At 49.0% G+C, this 20,022-nt stretch overlaps 1 protein-coding gene across 4 annotated transcripts in view; it reads left to right on the top strand.

Moving 5' to 3' along the window:
* The window catches only part of LOC138498003 (alanine aminotransferase 2), a 454,912-nt gene that overhangs the window by 330,928 nt on the left and 103,962 nt on the right, over positions 1–20,022 (top strand). For all 4 annotated transcript variants that reach the window (XM_069621785.1, XM_069621784.1, XM_069621782.1 and 1 more), the window contains 2 exons: positions 6,390–6,479; positions 12,670–12,778. In XM_069621785.1, the coding sequence (XP_069477886.1) occupies positions 6,390–6,479; positions 12,670–12,778 (199 nt within the window). The remainder of the gene's footprint in view (positions 1–6,389; positions 6,480–12,669; positions 12,779–20,022) is intronic.

The raw sequence follows: 20,022 nt of genomic DNA, 5'->3' as shown, positions 1-20,022 counted from the left end.
GACAAATGGGTATTGCATTGGTGCAAAGTTCCTGTGTTACAGACTCTACGGAGACAATTCACAACAGTTTTGGAAGACAGAAAAGCAAATAGTAAATGTGTTCCTGTACCCAGTGGTGGAAATGTAAAGAAATTGGTGGGGGGGTCCCACAAGGGTCGGGGTGGGGGCCCAAAGAGGCGGGATTTAGAGGAGGCGGAGCTGGCAGTTCACCTCCGAGCAAAGGAAATGTAAAATATCAGTTTAAAACGGTGTCATTTCTTTCAGGCTGCTTCTTTTCCAAACTCCACACTATATATCAATTCCACTTTAAACCACTTCCATGGCACTGGTGTGACCAGTGTTGCTGAGTAAATATTCTTTAAAATGCACAATCTGCACATTTCATTTTTTTTAAACGTCCCCTTGGGTACTATTCCAACAGGGTGATTTCTGTTCATACAGCTCCTGCAGCTCCCCTCTGAAAGCAGTTGGGTGGCTGCATCCTGTGTGATATTAATAGGGGTATTTAGTCATGCAATGTTTGTCAGATACAGGAATCCAACAAACATTGCATAAATAAATAAATAATCTGTGTCCATGTGTCCGACAAACACTGCATAAATAATAAATAAACCTGGTCGTGGCTGAGGACTATAACTTCCTCTAGTGACCTCTTACATGGGGGTCACGCCTTTTCTAAGAAGTGTTGACCGCACAGGCCGATCCCTTTCGGTGTCAAGTGGAAGCACCAAACAAGGGCTACATAGTGTAGACTGTGCGGCGTGTCCGAGGACTCTACACTGCCCGTTGTCCTTAGAGGAGATCGGTCAAGAGTGCTTCACCTGACTCCTTGAGTGCGACCCCAAAAACCTGGACGTTTCTGCCGTATGCCCAAAGATGCACACTGATGCCATCTTCGTTTTCACCACAATTGAGGACCAATGTTATTATTTGGCTTATCTTGAGTTATGCTGCTTTTTCTGATTTTGTCAGGGTCGACGCCAGGACCTTTCAGATTTATTTGAAAGGGACCCCAAGGCTCCAGGGGGCCCCAATGCAAAGCCCCTCGTCAGACGAATAGAACACATTGCTGAGGCAAAGGACGGCTCAAGTAGGGGTGGCAGGGGGTTCATTTTTCACCCTGCCTCGCTGCTTTTTTGATCTTGCTTCTTCATGGCACTCTGGCCCCCTTTGCTTGCAATGGCCCAGCTGGAATGCAGGGAGGCCCCGCAGCGTAACACATGTTCCCAGGTAACGCGACGTAGGTTCTTTGCAAACCTGTTCATTGTGGTGACCTCTGTTGGTGTCTGGAAGAATGCTCTGTTGGACCGAGTGCAATGCTATCCGTGGCAATACAATGGGGGCCACTTGTAACCTACCCGTCCCTTTCCCGTCCCTCCAGTATCAAGTTGCAACTTTCAGCACAGTAGGGCTCATGTTTAACCGGTGCAGTTTTCTGGATTGCTTCCCAATTATTGTCAGATATTCAAGCCATTGTGTGATCTTGTTCCTCTTGAGAGTGAATGTGACTAATGACTTGTGTAGAGAAACCCCCTCAAAGCTCACACCAGAAAAAAAGGCAACCCACTGCGGAAAAAGGCCCAGCACGCCTCTTGCAAGGAGAACAAGGTTTAGTTCTACAAAAAGGTACTCTGCTGGTACGGAACGTTCGGGCAAAATAGCCACAAGCAACAAGTTAAAAAGGCCCACAGCGTCATCAATGACGTAAGTTACATGATATGATATGTGATATGATATGATAGGTTATTTAGAAGGCGCTTAATACCCAGAGGTTTCGAAGCGCGGATCTGGGGATCGAACCTGTGGTGGTCTGGCATCCAAGGCGAGCACGTTGCCCCTGAGCTATCCTCCCGAGGGTTACAAATCCAAACGGCTGGTTATTGAGATCCTATTCATAGGCCTCCTGTTCACTAAGAGATGCCAGGCCATTGGTCCAAGCTCCTTCTGTCCACCTTCTTCTGCGTGGGCTCCTCCGTGTACGTCATTGGATGCGTGGCAGCGGTTAATTACCAATTAAACATTTTTAAAAATGAATTCCCGCTGTCTAACCTAGTGTGCACCTGGCACTGCAGACATGGGCTTGGAGAATACTTTCGAGGTGACTGCAATTTACAAACCCCAGCTTGATTCCAGACACGTTGGCGCCCTTCCCAGTCGCTCCACCCTCATTTTAGATTTGCTGTTTTGGCCCTCCCGGCACCTCGCAGCACAAATCACACGACTAAATAGTGTGGGCAGCCTGTCTCTGCATTCTGATGTTTCCTGGTCGATTGGAGGTATGGCAGTCATCAGTGGTCCGGGGCTGTCTGGTACCTTGGATTGCTGGGGCCTTGGGACAGGGGCATCTTGGCACTATCACTTGTTGGGACGGGGCGGGGAAGGTCAGAGGCTTGTGGCCTCCTTTTCGTGGGATAACTGTGCGCAGAGAGCTCTCAGCCCCCTCATGGCCTTGCAAGGTGCATTCCTTCTAAGGTCTGAGTGCGGGAAGCATAAGGCAATGGAAGGGTTATGAATTTCTGGATCTGGCCTTTCTCACTGTTGCCCAGGGTGCAAGCTATTCTCGTGTGCCCAAGCCTAATTCTACCGCCATTGGCTGGGCCCAATGTCTTGGTGGAAGCTCCGCGCTAGACCTCAATTTCAATATGGCTGCTTGTATCTAAGATGGTGCTTCGCTCCTCATGCGATGTATATTCGCACTAGCACTAACCTACCCATAATACAACTTCTATGAACACCGCCCTCCACCCTATAGCCTCCCCAAGCCACTAGAGCACACTCTACGGCCTCGTCCTCACTCAAAACCTCTGGGGATCCTGGGACGAATGCCCCTGCGTCTTTACACTTGCCAGGTTGTTTTCGTATGCCGTATGGAATTTATAAAGCACAAACCTAGCTAGACTGCAACGGAGCCCTGTGCAAGTCCGATTTATTGAACACAGACTTCTGGATTAGGCTGTGCAGAAAAAGCATTGCCTTTTGGTGTAAAACAAAATGGTGTGTGGCCCAATAGGGCCCAGTGGTTGAGTTGCAATGGATGGAGCCAGGAAACCAGAGCTGAAATCCCAGCTTGCCCACTGGGGCAATTTGTGCAATCGTGGACAAATTACTTGCTCACGTTTCCCGGTTCTGTGTAACCGCCTTAATAGGAATTTCTGGGCCTTTATGTACTGTAACTCTAAATACAATTGTTATGTTGATTTATAACGTGCACCACTACCAGCCAACGGCAGTCTCCAAGCACTCGCATGGCTATGCAAGAGAAGAGGCCTGGTTGTGTTAGTGGGGATAGTATGATAGGATAGGTTCAGAACCAGGAGCAACTGGTGTCTCTGAGTGTTGTCTTGCACGTGGGAGTTTGTTCAGGAGGCCCCACATGTTGTAACCATATGGGTAGCACTGAGTGCCTCGAATGTGTGCTAGTGTTTGTGTAGGGTGTGTGTGTGTTGAGTGATGTTAGGGTCGGGTTTGCGGTCAGGCACACTGGTTAGTTGTATCCATATGGGTTCCAGAGTCGCGGATGACTGTTCTGTGTTAGAATGTATTGTGTTGGTGTGCACGTGTCTAGTGTGGATGGATTTGGGGACTATTTTCAAGGTTGTCCCCTCTAATGTTCTTTCCAGTGTCTGAGTTGGTTGGGTGCGAGCATTAGATTCGTTCTCGGTGTGTCTGTCTAGTGTGGCTATCCCATTAGCCATATATTGTGGCGTTGGTTATGCTGGAGGAGCAGGAAAGGGATGGGAAGTGGCTTTGTAAATTTGTTAGTTTGATGATGCCTCTGGTTTGAGTCTTCGTTGTCGCTCGATGATATGTTCCAACGTTCTTGGTTGTGGTCTGTCAACCAATCTTGCCTCCTCTCCAAACCTGGAGGCTGACTTCCCTACGGGTTTGAGGGCAGAGGATTGGTTGTAACTAGTGTGTGTTCCTGGTTACACAGCCGGGTTTAGTCGTAGCAGTTGGGTTTGGACCTGCTGTGCGGTTGGCTGCTGAATGGGTGCACAGCTGGTGTTATAATGAATTGAGGAAGTAGTGCTTGACCGGGCGGCCCTAGTTGTGTGGGTGGGCAAGTTAGGTTTTAATGCTTTACTGGGTTTTCATTGGTGCATACATTTCATGTGGGTGTTCTCCCCGAATCTGTCTTGATGGGGCGGCTTTCTCTTCGTGGATCACTCTTGTTGTTGGGCGTGACTGGGGGATGAGGAGTGCGGTGATTGTGGGCGGTGTGGTGTTTCGGTCCTGCTTGATTTTGCCGCGGTTATCTGCTACGGCATCCCTTTGTGTGGTTCTTTTGGTTTGGGAATGTTTTTGCTGTTGCTGTCCCTTTGCGCCTATCATTGTTTGTTTGTTGAATAACCAGGTTTTGAGTTGTGTCCTGAAGCTGATGTGGTCTTTTGTGGTTCTAATTTCTTTGGGCATGGTGTTCCAAAGGTTGGCAATTAGACTTGAGTATGCTGTTCCTCCGAGGTTAGTCCGTTTCATCAAGGGGCACATGTAGATTTTGAAAATCAGGGGAGAGAGGCTGGACCCAATTGAAACTCCACAGGAGATGTTTTTGGTGTTTGGGATGAAAGGTGGTAATTAGGGTCTTTTGGTTCGATTTGTGAGGAATGAGGCAAGCCACCTTAGTGCGGATTCCTGTATGCCACATTCCAATAGTCTTTTTATTAGTGTTGCGCGGCTCAATGAGTCGAATGCTGCAGATATGGCTGGTAGTATGAGGGCAGATTGGGCGCTGTTCTCTGCATTTATTTTAGGTCGTCCCAGATCAATAGGAGTGCTGATTCTGTTCCTCTCATTGGTCTCAAGCCAACTTGTGAGTGGTTGAGTATTCCGTTAGTTTCAACTTATATAAGTAGAGTCTTGTATACATGGTTCTCCAGGATCTTCGCTGGGTAGGGCAGGTTGGATATCGGTCTCTAGTTGCTTGGGTCTTCTGCACTTTCTGATTGCTTTTTTGCTTGTGGTTTGATGTATGCTGATTTGAAGGCGGTTGGTACAAGTCCTGTTTTAAGTGATAGGTTCATTAGGTTCCGGAAGTGTGTCACTGCGGTTCTGTGGTTGAGAATTTCTTTGAAGATGTCTAGGGGGCAAGGGATCCCTTGGACACCCTGCAAGGTTGGTGTCCTTGATAAGTGTGGAGAAGATTTCTTCGGTGATTGTTTCTAAGCAGGTGAGTCTTGCAGTAGTTGGTGTTTCACCGGTTGTCTGTGGTTCAGCGGATGTGGTTGTATTAGCGCAGTTTGTATTGGAGGTTTGTTAATTGGTCAACACCACAATGTCAATTGTTCCATGACCCTATGCTCCCAGAAAAGTGAATTGAATTATATTTTTAATGTCATGATAAAAAAAGGAAAGATATTGACTAACTCATTCGTGCACACAACAAATGCAACGTTCTCTGGCAGGGTGCACAATGTGCATCATTAGTGCACACAACAAATGCAACGTTCTCTCTGGCAGGGGGCTCAATGTGCATCATTCGTGCACACAACAAATGCAATGTTCTCTCTGGCAGGGTGCACAATGTGCATCATTCGTGCACACAACAAATGCAACGTTCTCTCTGGCAGGGGGCACAATGTGCATCATTCGTGCACACAAATGCAATGTTCTCTCTGGCAGGGTGCACAATGTGCATCATTAGTGCGCACAACAAATGCAATGTTCTCTCTGGCAGGGGGCACAATGTGCATCATTAGTGCACACAACAAATGCAATGTTCTCTCTGGCAGGGGGGACAATGCATCATTCGTGCACACAACAAATGCAACGTTCTCTCTGGCAGAGGGCACAATGTGCATCATTCGTGCACACAACAAATGCAACGTTCTCTGTGCGTGTGCAATGGGCACACTGGATCGCAGGTATAGGCGGGAAGCTCCCATGCATTAGTTTGAGACTGGCCTCTGCTGCAAACTCGGACTGGCCTACATGCCAGTGCCCAGCAGGCTATTGTGGGTGTGTTTTTTTTGTTTGTTGTTGGTCCAAGTGGACCACTTTGAGGAGCTACTTCACTGTGCTTCGAGGAGTTTTGACCAGTGTTGCTGAACAAATATTCTTTAAAATGTACAATTTGCAAGATATTTCATCAAAAAACTCAGTCGTGGGCATTACTCAGTCTGTCGGAAAGGGGATATTTGGCTATTTGCGACTTTTAGCTTTTTTAATGTGCACAGTGCTTGCCTGCCCCCTGTAGGCTTTCTAACTTATATGAAATCTATTCGGGGCGCTGATGTAAGCGTCTGTATCTCACTATCTCGTGCTTCATAGCTATAATGAGCTTATTGTAACCGCTTCTTCAAGGTACCAGCGATGCATTCCAAGTCTAAAGCAGGTGCAGGTGTTCTCGCTTCTGCTCTTACCAGCCCCCCCTCTCTTTTCTTTCCTCGCAGGGCGTGAAGAAGCCGTTCACGGAGGTGATCCGAGCCAACATCGGGGATGCGCAGGCCATGGGCCAGAAGCCCATCACCTTCCTCCGGCAGGTGAGCCGCTGCAGGGCCAGTCTGCGTGCGCCCCACCGCCATGCCATGCGTGTCGGTATGAGCAGTGCATGTGTGGTGTTGCAGCTTACCATAGAGCGCCAAGAAGCCAGGCAGGGGCAGCATAGCGCTAGAAATATGTCCTGTGTCGGTATGAGCTGGGCGTGTTGTGAGATGTGGTGTTACAGCTTACCATAGAGCGCCAAGAAACCACGCAGCAGCCGTATAGCGCTAGCAATCCCTCATCTGTGTTGGTATGAGCACTGCATGGTGTGGTGCGAGATGTTGTGTCGCACCTTACCATAGAGCGCCAAGAAGCCACGCAGCAGCAGTATAGCGCTAGCATCCGTCATCGGCCTGTATGAGCAGTGCATGTGTGGTGCGAGATGTGGCGTCGCAGTTTACCATAGAGCGCCAAGAAACCACGCAGGGTCCGTATAGCGCTAGCAATCTGGTATTGTGTCGGAAGAGCACCAAGAAACCACGCAGGAGCAGTATAGCGCTTGCAATATGTCATCTGTGTTGGTGTAAGCAGTGCATGGTGTGGTGCGAGATGTGGTGTCACTGCTTACGATAGAGCGCCAAGAAACCACGCTGGGGCAGTATAGCGCTAGCAATCTGGTATTGTGTCGGAATAGCACCAAGAAACCATGCAGGAGCAGTATAGCGCTTGCAATATGTCATCTGTGTTGGTGTAAGCAGTGCACGGTGTGGTGCGAGATGTGGTGTTACCGCTTACCATGACTAGTACATTTCAGATTATTAGACTTTGGCTACAACCGTAACTTCCCCTTAGCAAACTTTTTTTTTTCACTCATTATATATGTTTTTAAAGCCTACAATGACCAATAACTTCTCCCGCTAACGTGTTTTCACTCATTTTCAAAGTTAGAAGTGCAAGTGTTTCGGAAGGCAGCAACACTGTACTTGTAGTGTTAAAATGCCGTCTTTTTACATATGTAACTTAACCCCAAGTCCTTTTAGCAAGTTATTTTTGGCAGTGTACATTGCCTTACGTCAGTAGGGGGGACGCAAGTTATGGTTGTGTTGTCCAGGGGCAGGGCAAAGGCCATGGCCATGTTCCCAGCCCACTTAATAGGCCCGTTTAGCCATTGGGAATGGCTTTAACTCCATGATATGATATGGCATTTATAACGCGCCTATACACAAGTGTTTCAAGGCGCGACGAGGCAAGGGAGGGCAAGAGAGGGAAGAGAAAGGCAACGATCTTACTGGGCCAGGTGACATTGAGATCGCGCAAGTGCGGGGAAGGGGGTGGGGGGGAGAGGAAAAGTGCAGAGTGGGAGGGGGGTGGGGACAGTGCAGTACATGGGTAAAGGACAATAACAATGAGAGGAGTGCGGCCAGCTGGTGGCAAGTGCAAGGGTAAGTGCAGACATCCGGTGGCAAGTGCTGGTGGGTGACTGTAGGGATACAGAGAACAGTCCCCAAGTGTGAGGGTGGCCAGGCAGGCAGAGGGGGTGTGTAACTAGTTGGAACCTGGACCCGAGATCACAGGGTGGCCAGGTATCCAGTACAGTTTTAGCCAGGAGTTCAGCAGGGGAGAGGAAGAGAGAAGACAGAAGCAAAGAGGAAGGTTTTGAGGTGCTTCCGGAACCGGAGATGGTTCTTCTCAAGTTTCAGGGAGGCTGTTCCAGAGGGATGTCCCAGCCAAAGAAAGAGATCTACCACCAACTCGTTGCTTGGAGAAGCGACTGACCTGGAGAGAGGTGGAGGTGGATGAGCGAAGAGCTCGGGAAGGAAGATATTTAGGAAGAGAGAGTTGAAGGTATTTGGGCCCAAGGCCCCATAGGGCCTTGTGAACAATGCAGAGGATTTTGAACGTAATCCTCGCTGCCACTGGGAGCAAGTACAGAGAATTCAGTCCTGGAGAGATACGATCCTTGGGCTTGAGGCCAAGGACAAGTCTCGCAGTCCTGTTCTGGATTAGTTGCAGAGGGCAGAGAGTAGAGGCAGGCAGATTTAGAAAGAGGCTGTTGCAATAGTCCAGCCCAGAGAGAACCAGAGCGCGGGAGACCATGAGCTTCTGGGGGAAGGAGAGGAAAGGAAGAATACCTCTGAGGAGGTGCAGCTGGTAGTGTGACTTCTTAGAGATGTCAGAGATGTGAGGAGAGTGTGGAGTCGAAGATTACCCCAAGGTTTTTTGCCTCGCAGATGGGAGCAGGACGAGGGCCAAGAGAGATCGGCCAGAGAGCGACAGGAAAGGAGGGAGCGGGTGTGCCGATGAGGAGAATCTCAGTCTTACTGGCATTAAGGCAGAGATCATTGGCGGCACACCACTCCTGGATAGCAGACAGACAATCAGTGATGAGCTGTGTCATCCGCATGGCACTGAAAGTTGGGGCAGAGAGCAGCAATGCGGTAGGCAAGAAATGCCAGGTATTGGTTAAACAGCCAGAGAGAGAGGTTAGACCCCCTGGGGGACACCACAGGTAGAGATCGATATAGAGAAGAGGAAGGACCCAAGTTGGACCTGAGAGGGTCGATCAGAGAGGAAAGAAGTCAGCCAAGCCAGGGCCTGACCGGTGATACCCAGGTTATCATGGAGACGATTGAGCAGGATGGCATGGTTGACCATGTCAAAGGCAGAAGAGAGATCAAGTAAGATGAGGACAGAGGGGGTGTTGGAATCAAGGTTGGAAAGCAGGTCTTAACGGATGTTCAGGAGAGCAGTTTCTGTGCTTCTGGCAGCTCTGAAGCCAGACTGATGGTCACGTAGACAACCAACATGAACCATCATGTTCATCATGTTCAGTGTGAAGATTAAGCTGGGAGTTGGCCTGCTTTTCCAGGAGTTTGCCCAGGAAGGGAGTGATGGAGATTGTGTGATAGTTGCCTGGGCAGGACGGGTCGGCTGAGGATTTCTTAAGAAGAGGGTGCACAAGGGAGTGCTTCACTGGTGAAGGAGTGGTTGCAGAAGTCGACCAGAGCAGGGACCAGGGAGTCAATGTGGTCCTTGATGGGCTCGGCATTACACAAGTTCGAGAAAGACTGCATTGCCACACTTTAGTATAATTGTTTACTGTCTTGTGCTACTCCCTCTTAATGGAGAACACACCTTCTGCCCCTCCCAAGGTCTGCAAACATTGCCTTCAAAGGTTTGGTGTCTGTTCCCATCCCAGGACTGAGGGAACAGGGAGGAAATAAAGAAAGGTGATGACCGGAAACGGGCAGAGAGGAGCAAGCGTGTGGCTGCTCCATATGTGCATGAGCACGCGGTTTTATGACTTCAACCCAGACCTCTCCGCCGCCGTCTGGAGGTCGGGACAATCCTTATCACGAAAGGGACCACGCTGAGGAAAGTGCTTGGCCTGTGAAAATTGTTTAAACCCAAGACCCTAAAGGAACAGCGCATGCCATAGAGTCGAAAGCCTTGTTATAAAATTCTAAGAGTTAATTTACAGCGCACTTAATACCAATGAGAGGTTTCTACGCGTGGGATGAGGATCCAACCTGTGTTGCGCTGCATTGTCTTGATTTGCTTCTAAGACAAACGCGTTGCCCCTGGGCTATCCTTCCTCCCCGAAGACTTCCCCCTCCGAGAAGGTCTTAAGAGTCAAGTAGCATGGACAATGTGACAAATCGGACCCGGCAAGAGGGTACCATTGGGGCACCCTTAGTTCGTCTGCCGGCTAAAAAGGACCTGATCGACGACGGCCTATGGAGGCCTTTTCTTCTACCCCGAGACTGCCACACACCCAACAACACCAAAAACACACTTCTCAAAAGCTGCGGTGCTGACCTGCAAAGTTACGCGCTGAGGGCTCTGGGTCTCTGCCAAAGCATGGCATTGATCGCCCCCGGGCACTCTTCAAGCATGTTGTCGCAATGCCATCGCAAGAAGACCAAAAGTGCTCAGTACACACTTCACACCTTCACCTGTACAAGCAAGTTACATGTTCAAGAGACTCAAGCGACAAACATTCGATTCTGAAAGCATGTCTCTGTGAGGGGTAGCTCCATCCCAGCGACATCCACTGCTTCCCACGCCGAGCCACGCAGCCTTACTAGTTTGGCCCCAAACCCACACTGTAAAGGGACTTGTTTCGCAGGCGAGCCAGACCCTTTCTTCAGCCTTACCAGAATGATGTTCTGAAGAAGTGCGAGAGAGTGCCCCACAGGACGACTCTGAGTTCCCCCTTAAACCATTGGGGTATGCTGAGTTTGCAAGCTGCAGACTTTCTGCAAACCAGACACGGTAGCTTAGAAAGGAGGAGGACCCCAGATTACATTAGTCTCTCCTCCCCTGGCTGCGATGGGCGGGCACTCTCTGAAGATCCACGAGATCCCAGTACCCATACCTGCCTACATTTCGAAATCAAAATTCCTGAGATTTATGCCCCGCCCACAGCCACACAAGGCTCCGCCCATCTGCACACGGCTCCGCCCACACGCCCAAAAGGTAAACACGGTTGTTGTAGGCTTCAGTTTCCTTACTATAGCATTTAAAATAATTCATTCAATGCTATAGTAAGCAAAACTGAAGCAGGCTGAAGGCGCTGCTGCCTTCATAATAGTGCTTTCAATCAATGCCATTGGATTGAAAGCACTATAATTACGGCGGCGGCGCCTTCAGTTTTCTTACTATAGCACTGAAAAACATTCATTCAATGCAATGGTAAGCAAACTGAAGACGCCGCCGCGCCGAAATAATGCTGCTTTCAATCCATGTAATTGGATTGAAAGCAGCATTATTTCTGCTGCGGCGCCCCCTTCATTTTGCTTACTATAGCATTGAATTAATGATTTTGGTAAGCAAAATGAACGTGGCACCGCCGCCGTAATAATACTGCTTTGAATCCAATGATATGGATTGAAAGCACTATTACGGGGCTCAGGGGCCGCATTGAGAGCCGTTTCCGGGTCACGGCCACTTCTCCACCCGATTTGCTACCGGCGGCAGCCAATCAGGTGGAGAATATGACGGGACCCGGAAAGAATCTCAAAATTCCTGAGATTCACGGGACTTTTCCGGAGACCCGGAGAAATGCTTAAAATTCCGGAGTCTCCGGAAAAATTCCGGAGGTTAGGCAGGTATGCCAGTACCACACATGGTTGACATACATTCACTAATTAATTCCAGATCAAGAGAAAAGGGCCCCTTGCAGAGCAGCTCGTATGTAAAGGCAGCGTTTAAACCTGAATTCTACCATCGATTATTCTCCCGGGGATCGCAAGGGCATGGATGCCAAGTCCAAGGCTATGTAACGACTCGTGGGGTTCGGTCACTTCACCCGTACGAAGGTTTAGAGAAACGGTCCTGGTTACCTCTCAATTCCAGTTTTTAGAAACCTTTGTATACATTAGTTCCCACGCTAGTTGCGGTGTTCAAGAATTACAGTTGTATTGTTATGTGCTCAGCCGACACGTGTTTCGACCTTGAAGGGTCTTTATCAAGGTTGCGCCCGTTGGGGCTGGAATTTTCGTATTGGCTCCCAGTTTTGAGTCTTGGAAATAGCCTAGGGGTTGATAATGGGGTCCCGGTGGCGCTGTTGTGCTACGAGGGATGTAACTTGACCCCTGGTGGCCATGCTCTATACATACTCCTGACCCTGAGGTAGTTTGTCGCATTTAGTGTGCGTAATAAGCCTGCTTTTTTACGCAATCGGGATGTTTCTGCAGCCTCCCTCTTCGTTACTGGCAGAGCACCCCATATCTAGTGCCCCCCACTTCTAGAGCTTCCCCCATCGGGCCACAGCTGACTATCCGCATTGAACCGAGTTGCAATTTGGTGCTTTACTGCAGTAAGTTTTGGAGTTGTGGCAGGCAGAGGAATGTTGGGTAAGGTAGAAGTGGGTGGACTGGGGGATATAGGATGCTGGCCCCCAGATGAAAAGACTGCGGCAAAATGAGCCAAGTTGTACTATGAGGCCATACATTAGCTTTGACTGCGAACAGTTGCAAGCCACACCTGTTGCATTGCACTTGGAATAAATGGAGGGCTTTTGTGTCCAGGTGAGGATTCGAAATGTCTGCCTGATTTACACATGGCTGCCAAGAAGCCCCATGACCTGCGTTAGGTCAGCCTTAGATTTGCGTGTTGCATGCTGGGAGTTGTAGCCCCGTATTTTCTATGTAATGCATGTGCCTGTTCTGACTCCCTCTGCATGTGCCTGTTCTGACTCCCTCTGCATGTGCCGGTTCTGACTCCCTCTGCTTATGCCGGTTCTAGGTGACTGCGCTCTGCCTGTACCCGGAGCTGCTGAATGAGAACAAGTTCCCTGAAGATGCCAAGCAGAAGGCCCGGCGGATCCTGGGGGCGTGTGGCGGCCAGAGTATTGGTAAGTGCTGCCACCAGAGCACGCTGGCATGGCAGGGGCACCCAGGGCACTGTAGTGTCTTGGGAAGGGAAGTCAGAGAGCCCCTTTGCCGCCTTCACCGGCCAGCGCATAGGAGTCTGCTGCTGCTCACCCAAGTGGGTTAGGTTCCAGGAAAGTCCTGCATAATATTCCGACTGGCCGGTGACTGCAGTGACACGGGTAAGACACAGTGGCCTTTGCAGGGATGGGAACGCATTCGTATAGAGGAGCTTGTGTTACAGGCGAATTAATCACCACGTTCATTCCACAGGCACCGGCGGGTGATAGACTGGGACCGCCAAGCCCATCTGGTCCGACCATGTACGTGCATAGAACGCCTTCTTGGGTTCCAGATATGTCTTTTCTCTCGCACTATCGCGCCCTCCGTGTATTCCCCCCGTGTACTCCCTTGCGTAGTTTGGCTTCTGTTATAGATGTTGCTGCAGCCCTCCACCTGGAGGGTGCCCCACCCCGGTTACCCCATCTTCTCCCGGGGCCAGATTCCTCACACTCCACTTATCCTGGAATGAATCTCAGACTGAAACTAAGGTTGCGGATTAGGGGAGCACAGGGGTAAACGTTTCAAGGTGCCAGCTACTAGCCAGCCAAATAGCCATTCGTGCTAGGCGAGTGACTTATCTGCATTCTTCCAACTCCACTTACCTGGAATGAATCTTGGTGTGACGAAGGTTAAGGATTGGGGGAGCACAACGAGCACAGGGGTAAACATTTCACGTTGCAAGCTACTAGCCAGCCAAAGGAGTCCCTCGCATAGCATGGACGACTGTTATCCAGATGCACACAACACGGCATGGCTCACTCGCCAAAACCAGATTATCATGCACCAATGGTGCTCTCACTCGCCAAGAGCAGATTATCATGCACCAATAGTGCACACAACACAGCATGTCTCCCTTGCCAAGAGCAGATTATCATGCACCAATGGTGCCCACAACACAACACAGATCACTCGCCAAGAGCAGATTATCATGCACCAATGGTGCACACAACACAGCATTTCTCACTCGCCAAGAGCAGATCATCATGCACCAATGGTGCACACAACACAGCGTTTCTTACTTGCCAAGAGCAGTTTATCATGCACCAATGGTGCACACAACACGGCATTTCTCACTCGCCAAGAGCAGATTATCATGCACCAATGGTGCACACAACACAGCACGTCTCACTTGCCAAGAGCAGATTATCATGCACCAATGGTGCACACAACACAGCATTTCCTACTCGCCAAGAGCGGATTATCATGCACCAATGGTGCTCTCACTCGCCAAGAGCAGATTATCATGCACCAATGGTGCACACAACACAGCATTTCCTACTCGCCAAGAGCAGAATATCATGCACCAATGGTGCACACAACACAGCACGTCTCACTCGCCAAGAGCAGATTATCGTGCACCAATGGTGCACACAACACAGCATTTCCTACTCGTCAAGAGCAGATTATCATGCACCAATGGTGCACACAACACAGCACGTCTCACTCGCCAAGAGCAGATTATCATGCACCAATGGTGCACACAACACAGCATTTCCTACTCGCCAAGAGCAGATTATCATGCACCAATGGTGCACACAACACAGCATTTCCTACTCGCCAAGAGCAGATTATCATGCACCAATGGTGCTCTCACTCGCCAAGAGCAGATTATCATGCACCAATGGTGCACACAACACAGCATTTCCTACTCGCCAAGAGCAGATTATCATGCACCAATGGTGCACACAACACAGCACGTCTCACTCGCCAAAGGCAGATTATCGTGCACCAATGGTGCACACAACACAGCATTTCCTACTCGTCAAGAGCAGATTATCATGCACCAATGGTGCACACAACACAGCACGTCTCACTCGCCAAGAGCAGATTATCATGCACCAATGGTGCACACAACACAGCATTTCCTACTCGCCAAGAGCAGATTATCATGCACCAATGGTGCACACAACACAGCATTTCCTACTCGCCAAGAGCAGATTATCATGCACCAATGGTGCTCTCACTCGCCAAGAGCAGATTATCATGCACCAATGGTGCACACAACACAGCATTTCCTACTCGCCAAGAGCAGATTATCATGCACCAATGGTGCACACAACACAGCACGTCTCACTCGCCAAAGGCAGATTATCGTGCACCAATGGTGCACACAACACAGCATTTCCTACTCGTCAAGAGCAGATTATCATGCACCAATGGTGCACACAACACAGCACGTCTCACTCGCCAAGAGCAGATTATCATGCACCAATGGTGCACACAACACAGCATTTCCTACTCGCCAAGAGCAGATTATCATGCACCAATGGTGCACACAACACAGCATGTCTCACTCTCCAGGAGCAGATCATCATGCATCAATGGCTGGTGCACATTCTGAGGCCTGATTCAATGTGCATCTCTTGGTTATTTCTTTTGACTTCCTGGTCATTGGGCACTGCTGCCTCCATATGTCGGGCACCACACGTCTCGTCAAAGGTTATGGAAACTGAAAATGATGTGCCGTTGGTAATATAAATGGGCACGCCCGTCCCCCCCACCCCCCCGCCTGCCGCATCCTCCGGAGACCTAAACTCAGAGCACTTTATTTGATTACTCTTTATGTTTATAGTGTGGTAGAAATCCGTTTATAAAGTGCCTTTTTAGTTCCGCCATCCTCTCCTTATTTTGGTTTGGTTATAAACGTCTTTTTCTTGAATCCCGCCTCCTGGAGTCCATTACATTCCAAAGCAGCAGTGAGCGCCGAGCTTTTCCCAAACAATACACTTGTTCCCAGCGCCCAGATGTCTCCTCCATGGACACCGCTGTCCTTCCTGATATGGTTTGCTAGAGGCCAGGCGGTTACCTGCAATTATATAACGAATACAAAATAACGAATTTCTTTTTAGTTGTTTTTTGAAGCGGCCCCCCAAAACTCCCTCATTTTTAAAATAATACTTTCCCCCCACCCCCAAAACTACTATTCCCTCTCACACCCCCTTTTTAGTTTTATAAACAATGAGTTACTTTGGTATTGGTGTTTTTTTCATTGGTTGTTTTGTGTTCGGTCCAATCCCTGCATAGCGGCCAGGCGTGTGCCAGTGCGGTGCAAGCATTTAATTCTTGATCTGCTCCTTCAGGTTGGAAGCAGCAAAGCCCTACGCGGGGTAATTCCCCTTTCAGTGACTCTTGTACCTTTAGTTGATCGGCTTCTGATTAATAACCGCAGCCAGGCACATCCGGTACCTCCATTACTAATGCTTCGCTAACCTCTACTCCAGCGACCATGATCACTGCGAGGAACCCCTTGGTCTGCTCAGGAGAGGGCCACTGTTACTCTACAGGCAATGGGGAGACATGAGGACTAACATCAGAACCTCCTTGCATTGGGACTTGCTGGGAAGGATCTTTACTCAACTTTAGCCAGGAAAATCCATAGGCACGTCGCAAAGGGCCTGATGCTGAGTTTCTTTAGCAGTAGTTTCAAAAGTTCTGGCATTTCAGAATACTGGATGTGTTGTCACTCAGTCGAACTAGGAGTTTCAGCCCCAAAACTCCTATTTAGTGCCCGCTTTTCTGCGGTCCATATCTTTCGCCACGCAAGCATTACAGATTCCAACCGCGATTGGACTCTCCAAAATGGGGACTAACAGAGCACGACTCTGATCATGTAGACCCTTCCCGTTGACCCCATGCGGTAACGGTAAATGAGCTTGGCGGTATTACCACAGGTAATACCGCCTGGACTAATGATATGGATTTATTTCCACCGTCACATGCATACACAAATGTACCCATGTTCTGTTTGATGCCGTGAGTAAATTCTCCCTGATTTTTTGGCAAGCAGAGTGTCCTTTGGAGGGTTACACCATTCACTCTTTATTGGTGAGCGAGTCTGGTTGTCTTTCTTCGCTCCACCAATTCTTACCTTTACTCAACCAAACCCTTAACATGAGCTATTATTCACTGATTGCAAATAAGTAAAATCCTACTTCTGTATTACCTTAAATGAGAAAGTGAATGTCCTGCAATGCTATACCATGGAGTTTACAGAGCAGCACTCCCCACAAGGGCATAGAAAGAGATGAGGGACCACTGACTGTGGCCTGAAAATAGATGCAGTTAAGACTTCTAGCCCATTCATGGTCTAATGATTGGCTGGGCATGGAATAAAGTCATACTAAGAGCCTGGCTGAAAAGGAGGGGGTGAGGGCATTCTGATGAGCTCACCATGCACAGCCTATGTAGAGTATGTATCCTGTAGTGACGGAATTTTTCAGTGTGAAAAACGAGATTATTTCAGCAGTTTGTAGGTACCAGGCAGGGTCTTCTGGTGGTGACTCTGACAGGACTTTGCAGAGCACAGCACACTGGCAGTGCTTGTGAGCGTGTGGGGGTTCCTTACGTTGAACCGTCATATGAGCAGCAGTTGCGAGAAGGACATGAAGTTATACCGGTGGTGGTACTGGGCAGCTGGTGTGGCTCTTTAGGAAATGTCAGTGGCAAGTTGTCCCTGGTCATCCCAAAGACCAGGAGGGAGCGTTCCTTGGGCAGATAGACAGCAGCTCTTCCGCGAGGTTGGAGAGCTACACCGCAGTAAAGCCTGGAGTTGCTATTTGCCAAAATGGGGACATAAGATGCATTTACTGTTTGCCTTGAATTGTAAGAGCCTCTGAGTACTTGGGACACCAGAGGCGCTTTCACATTAACTCTTAATCTGGTGGTCCAAGCCCCAGCGATGCCTCTGGGTCTAGCCTGGTCTCTGTCATTCACCATTAGCAAATTTCCTCCTCACCGAGGGATTCTCCACCCTCTGGCTGGGGGATGTTACCAAATTCCTAACTGGTCAAAGTGTTTGGGGCGAGTCCTCCTTGAGGGATGCCTACAGGTCAGACAGTTGCTCTACAGATCCAGATGCGTGTTGTTGCTGCTGTGTTCCCCCAATTAGGCACATCCCCTGTAAGAGCTCGCCTGATACTACAATCATTGCATCCTCACTGCCAGGCCATTTCACATGGTACTGGCAAGGTTTGCAGTGTGATTCTTAGCTGACCAACCCCATGGCCTCAATTTGAGCATTTATAATTGTTTGTTTCTTCAATCTCGTGCTCCATGCGCATGTTGCAATAGTAATTTACTATTAATAGTAGATACTATAATAGTAAAAACTAAATATTATGCCACCCGCATAACTGAAGCAGCCTGCGCTTCTAGAGAACTATTCCTAGTAGCTAAGGCACTCTTAGCGTGCCCCGCGGGTAATGCCATTAAACCTCCTGATGCCCAGTTAAGATGCAATGAAATCAGTACTTTTTTCCGTGAAAACATTCTTGATATTCGTAAGGGCATTAAAGATCGCCAGACTGCTGAGGGCATCCCACAGATTCAGCCTAGTAATGGCACCTTTTCGTCAATTTCGGTAAACACCTTTACACTTGACCCAATAGATGATGAAACTACTTGGATAGCCCTCACAGGCCTTAAATCGGCCTCCCCCTAGATGCGGTCCCTCTTCACATTCTGAAAGCACTTCCTCAAAGGGCCTTGGGCATGTTGACTGACGCACTGCAGTATTCTTTTTTCAATGGGCATTGTGCCGCCTGCCCTTAAAGATGCTGTAGTCTTGCCCCTTTTGAAAAAAAGCAATCTGGACCCTTGAGTGCCTACATATTATAAACCTATCACCTTGCTTCCAACAATGATGAACCTGTTGGAGGCTGTGATTTCCCCTCAGATTTCTAAATTTCTGGAAGAGCATATTTGCCTGCACCCTTCTAAATCCGGCTTTCGTCCCAAGATGGGGACACAGTCTGCAATGATTTCTGTGTTAGATGTTCTTGCGTTGCTTCAGGACCGCGCAGAGACCGGAGTACTTATTCTCCTTGATCTCTCCGTGGCTTTTGACACGGTATATCACGAAATTTTACTGACTAGGCTGGAGCAAGCGAGTGTTAACGGTTGCCTCCTTTTATGGTTCAGATTTTTTTTGGAAGGCCGCTCTCAAACAGTTTCCTTTCAAGCGTTTCTCTCCCCTCTTGTGGAGTTATCTTGTGGAGTCCTGCAGGGGTCGGCCCTCTTCTTTTTAATTTGTATGTTCGAATGTTGGCCGATCTGATTACAGAATGCTCTTATGCTGATGACGCATAGCTTATATGTAGCTTATATTTCGGCTGGACTCTTCTCAAGCTGTGTCGCCCCAGAAACTGCGAGACTGTTTGGAGAAAGATGGTAGTTGAATGTCGGCCAATTGGCTGCAACTGAACAAAAATAAAACCGAGGTACTGGTGGTTGGGCCTCAGGGGAAGGACCAGCTCTGGAATTCCCAATACTAGCCCGAGTGACTGGGCCCTTGTCCGCCCCCCGCCTGTGCCTCTGTTAAAAGCCTTGAAGTGAAACTTCTTCCAAGCGGATCACGTTAAGCCCAGATTTCTGCCATCTGCAGTGCGGGCTTTGGAAAATTGGAAGCATCGAAGAACATTCTTCCCCAGCTTCCCTCTGAATACTGCATTACACTGGTAACCTACTATGCTCACTGACATTGCCCGCTGGATGACAACTGACCATCTCCTACTATAATGGGCTCCCTAGATTACTGTAAGGGTATCTAGTTGGGGCAGCCGAAGTACCAGATTCAGAGGCTGCAAGTTCTTCAGACTTCAGCAGCGCGATTGGTTTTTGAGGTCCCACGTCTGTCTCCTTCTCTTGCTCTTTTACTGGTGGCCGCACAGTTCGAGTTTAGAAATCCTCTGTTTTGTCCACCAAGCCATGCACAATGTCGGCCCTCATCTTAAAAAGAAATTGGAAAGGTACTGTCCAGCAAGAAGTCTGCGTTCTGAATCCCATGTGCTCCGCAAGATTCCTTAATACCATCGCAAGCATCTGGGTGGCTGTTCTTTTTCAGTTCTGGCCCCTAGCTTGTGGAATGCTCTTCCGCTATACCTGAGAGCACTGGTTGACTATTTCCCCTTTAGGAGAGCACTGAAGACTCATCTGTTCTAATCCTCCTTGTCTTTTTAGTTTAACCTGTTACAACCGATTGCTTTGGGCTGCTCCCAACCCCCCTCCCCAGTGCCTAGAGGCCCTTGGGCCTTAGTCTGCACTTTATACATTTTATAATAATAATTTCTACCCGCTTCCTGATCACTCCCATTGACCCACTTCCCTCTGATCCACGTGCCCTGATCTACAATGGGCAGCCCCCTACCCATAGAGCCCAGTTGCTAAG

This window comes from Ambystoma mexicanum, chromosome 5q (genome assembly GCF_040938575.1).
Source record: "Ambystoma mexicanum isolate Mex_15411 chromosome 5q, UKY_AmexF1_1, whole genome shotgun sequence".
Classification (NCBI taxonomy): domain Eukaryota; kingdom Metazoa; phylum Chordata; class Amphibia; order Caudata; family Ambystomatidae; genus Ambystoma; species Ambystoma mexicanum.
This window is presented reverse-complemented; position numbering and strand designations above follow the sequence as displayed.